General features: G+C 36.3%; 3 protein-coding genes across 3 annotated transcripts in view; 1 reads left to right on the top strand and 2 right to left on the bottom strand.

Annotated features, from left to right (window-relative positions):
* Positions 1–948, top strand: part of LOC106100067 — a 3455-nt gene extending 2507 nt beyond the window's left edge. The window contains exon 3 of the mRNA XM_013278806.1: positions 941–948. Within this exon, the coding sequence (XP_013134260.1) occupies positions 941–948 (8 nt within the window). The remainder of the gene's footprint in view (positions 1–940) is intronic.
* Positions 949–1658: 710 nt separating this feature from the next.
* Positions 1659–3599, bottom strand: LOC106100223 (E3 SUMO-protein ligase NSE2-like). Its single transcript, XM_013279008.1, has 5 exons — positions 3295–3599; positions 3043–3190; positions 2662–2711; positions 2240–2360; positions 1659–1855 (listed from the first exon to the last, which is right to left on the bottom strand). Exons 1-5 carry the CDS (start codon positions 3505–3507, stop codon positions 1800–1802), a joined length of 588 nt encoding a protein of 195 aa, XP_013134462.1. The 5' UTR covers positions 3508–3599; the 3' UTR covers positions 1659–1799.
* A 131-nt stretch (positions 3600–3730) lies between these two features.
* The window catches only part of LOC106100070 (exocyst complex component 4), a 4430-nt gene continuing 4102 nt past the window's right edge, over positions 3731–4058 (bottom strand). Inside the window, exon 4 of the mRNA XM_013278807.1 lies at positions 3731–3840. Within this exon, the coding sequence (XP_013134261.1) occupies positions 3731–3840 (110 nt within the window). The remainder of the gene's footprint in view (positions 3841–4058) is intronic.

The following is a 4058-nucleotide window of genomic DNA, read 5'->3' on the forward strand; positions in this document are numbered from 1 at the left end:
GCTTGGACGAGGTTATAGCGAGTATCGCAGCCCACGCGGAGGAGAGCCATACTTCTTAGTATCTAACTACTCGTTTAATAGAGCACAGACAAGTGGCGATTAGTACTTGCAAATATTGATGATAGCAGTACAAAAGTAACTCATCAGTTTTTAGATATATGAATTAAGCTGAATGTATTTGAGTGTGGTGTGTGCGCGGTGTGCGGCACACAGCACACAGCACAGCACAGAACAGCACAGCACAGCACAGCACAGTACTGACGTGCTGAGTGGCTGATGTTGTTAGCGCTGCGATATCTTTGAGACCTCAATTTATAAAAATGTCACTATTACAGTAAGTTATTATTACAACTACAACTTTTGGCCACTTTGATATCTAATGTTATTACAAAGAGAAAAATGTAAGTAGTTTAAATATTTTATTAAATAAATATTCGATTTCGTCGCACCAACGGGGATCGTTGCTTCTCTCGGTACTCTCCAGGTTATTACTGCATAGTTTATATTTATAATATCTGGAAGAAATACAAATGTTTTTGATAACTTTTTAATATATTTGTGTCGAGACATGCGCCGACGCTGGGATCACTCTGATTACATGCTAATTACCTATTATAATAGATAATATATTTATCTAAACTATTTTATGTAGTTGTAACAAACACAAACGTGCTTGAACTAAAAATACTCTTTTTCCGAAGAGTATGCTTTAATAAAAAAAACTGATGACATCTTTGAGTTATCTACGAGTCTCTAGGGATCGTAGGACCCTTGATATTTTGTGTTAACTAACATACTTATTTTACAATGTCGGCTCTCTCTGGCGACCCACATTTTGACAGCCATGTTAAATTGAAACATCTCGCCGAGCGGCGGCGCTCCGCTCCAACACTGTCTTCATTCCTATTGTATAATAATCTTTTTACTCTTACATTTATAGATATTTAAGCTTTTTCGCTTTGCATTTATTCAGACACGAGGCTATTCTATTACGGTCTATATTTACTTCCACGTACGATACTATATATAGTTATGTATGAAACATCAATTGTAATTGTTAATAATTTTGAGCTTCGAATAGTTTAAGATAGATTAATAAAGTTTTATTCTTGTTAATGCACATAAAATGTAGTTTGATGGACCAAAACTTGTACATATTGTACAACAGCTTGTATTGTTGTATTGTGATATGACGCCGGCTCGTCTGCCTGCAGCGTTGTCGATACACGCCGCTCAATAAAACTATTATATGTAAAGAGCTCTTGTATTATTTTAATAATTTAGCTACTGATTTGTCTTTATTAATTAGGTTTCCAACTTTGGCAGAATAATCTTATCAATTCCTATCATCAAAAGTAAAGCTTAGGTTGCTCATGGATTAGGCGTTTTACTTGCAATTTACACGTTCAGGTTCGAATCCTGCCTTGTACAGCGTTTTAACTAATTTTGACCTGCACTTATAAGAAAAGAAATTCAAAGATATATGTGAAGTCAGAAGTCAATCCACCCGCAGTGGGGCAGGGTGGTTGACTATGGCCTAGTCACCCCTCACTTAGGGTAGGCTCCGAGCCCCTCGATCGAGACATGCAATGAGCTGGTGATGATAAATACTCAGAAATAGACCTATAAATTATAAGTACGATATAACAATAACAAAATACATTTTTATAAAAGATTTAATATAACTAAAAATGCACAAATACAGTAAGTTGAGTCCGGAGTATGTAATGTAGGGTGCGCAGACACTAGCCGCAGGGCAGACACCAGCCGTCGCGCAGACACTAGCCGCAGCGCAGACACTACGCAGGCACCAGCTGCGAGGCGCGCACAGGCTGCCGGCTGCCGCAGCCCGCCACTGACAACATATACATTGCATACATAATCGCCACCGGACAACGATCCTCGCCAGAATATTGAAACAACATTTAAATATGTAACACCATTTTCAATGATAAGGCCACACTTAATGCCAGCAGTGCTAAATAACTGGACTGGCGATCAACTGGCACACACAGTAACTGGCGCCAGTAAGTCCGTACAGTTTATGCCTGGCCCACGCAACTGTCAAACTGTGCTGACTATATGTAAAGTGCACTCACACATCAAATCCCATTATAATTTTGATGACTGTCAGACTGTACACACTTTACTTTGGTGTGTGACATTTGAAATTAATAATATTGAATACTTAAATACTGTCGCTCCTTATGTGACAGCAACATTTGAGCGCACTCTGTACCTGGGCAGATCACTTTATTCCTTGTATTGATTAATTTCATGATGGACTCCTTGTCATAGACATGGCCGCACACACTGTTCTGGACCGGGTCGGACACTGGCCGCTTTGTGATAGGGTCAATCTGAATATAAACATCAAAATATTATGTTACTTTGTGCCTATTTACTGGCAGATTTTAAACGCCTCTGCTAAAAGTAATCATTTTTGTTTTTAGGTAATACTTAAATCTATTATTAACGCAAAAATTACAAAGACAAATTAAAAATTCTACATAATTTTTAATATAACTTAAAGCTAGAAAGTAAAAGAGGGCTTAAAAACAAACCACCTTCATAGTTTTGTTGTCTTATTATCATAGTGATATACTTCATAGTTATGTAGTTTGCCTTTAACAAGTAATAATAAAGAAATATTACACTCACATATATATCTTGTGTTTCTGTAATAGCTAAATCACAGTCATCTAAGTTTTCTGTGGAAAAAAATATTTAACACATCTTAGCACTACACAATAATCATATTTAAGTTTATGTCACAGTTATTTAAATGATGATATAATTATGTATGGAAGCTTTTATAGATTCTAACAGACAAGGCCAAGGGTTTTGGTGTGAAAGAAAAGAAATCAGATGTAAACATTTCCACCGAGGCATAACTGGGGATAAGATTTACCTTAATTAAAGTTTATGTACCTTATGTTAGTTTTTGAATAAATATAAAATTTAAGGAAAAATGACCTTACTATTAGACACACCGAGTTGACAAATGCAACTTCTCACAGTAAACGCTAAATCTAAACTTACGTGTAGCTTTCCGGCAGCCTATTTCAATTTTTTTATTCAGTTCTACCATATAGGGATGTTGGTTGTTGTCCTCATGTCTTTGGGCAAGGCTGTCCAAATATAACTCAAACCTATTCTGCAATGATTCAATGTTCGAGTCAATCTCGTCCTGAAAGAAATATGGAGATATACAGCTGAAAATAATTTACTTGTTTTAAAAAAAAATTAAGCGTGTTTTATTAACTGCTTAATATAAATAAAAGCATAGCAAACCTTAGCCTTTTCTAATGCTTGGTTGGCAACGTCTTGGCGCGCTTCCATCATGCAATATTCATCGATACAAGACTTCAGCTTAAGAAACTCTGTTTTCTTTTCTTGCCCATCCAAAAACAATGCGACATTTTCTGCACAAGAATACAAACTCGCGACACATTGCTTTCTCAAATCACTTATCTCTGCATCTACCATTTTTAAGTTCACTTTCATGTACGCTACCGTAAACGTATTTAAAGTTATTTTAGAATTTGTTTGTACTAGCACCAATTTACAAAATCATTTTAACTTGTTCAAATTCAAAATCCCGCATCAAAACAAAAATAAAACTTCAAGTTCAAAATCAAAGAGTATGTAATGGAAAATGTATATTTACCATAGAGTATGTAAGCATGTTGCAAGAACTTTGTGTTGGGGTACACCGGTAGAGGTAGACCTAAAAAGAGATTGGTTGGTTCGCGTGAAAAATGATATGATCAAGAAGGGAGTGATGAGTGAGATGACGGATGATATTTATTGTGACGACGAAAAGCCGGTACGACGACCCTACGGAAATAGCGTAAGTAGCGGATGACACAATATTCCCATTGGAATGGTCTTTACTATGACGGGGGATACAGTAAATTAAAGATGTCAAGAATATTTTTATATAAATAATTTATTTATAAAATATATCTACTATAAATATAATAGCAGTAAAACAATATTGCATATTCTCGTGGCCCAGCGCGGCGGCTCGGTCACACGGTGACGCCCACGTGGCC

The sequence above is a fragment of the Papilio polytes genome, unplaced genomic scaffold (assembly GCF_000836215.1).
Source record: "Papilio polytes unplaced genomic scaffold, Ppol_1.0 DF824069.1, whole genome shotgun sequence".
NCBI lineage: Eukaryota > Metazoa > Arthropoda > Insecta > Lepidoptera > Papilionidae > Papilio > Papilio polytes.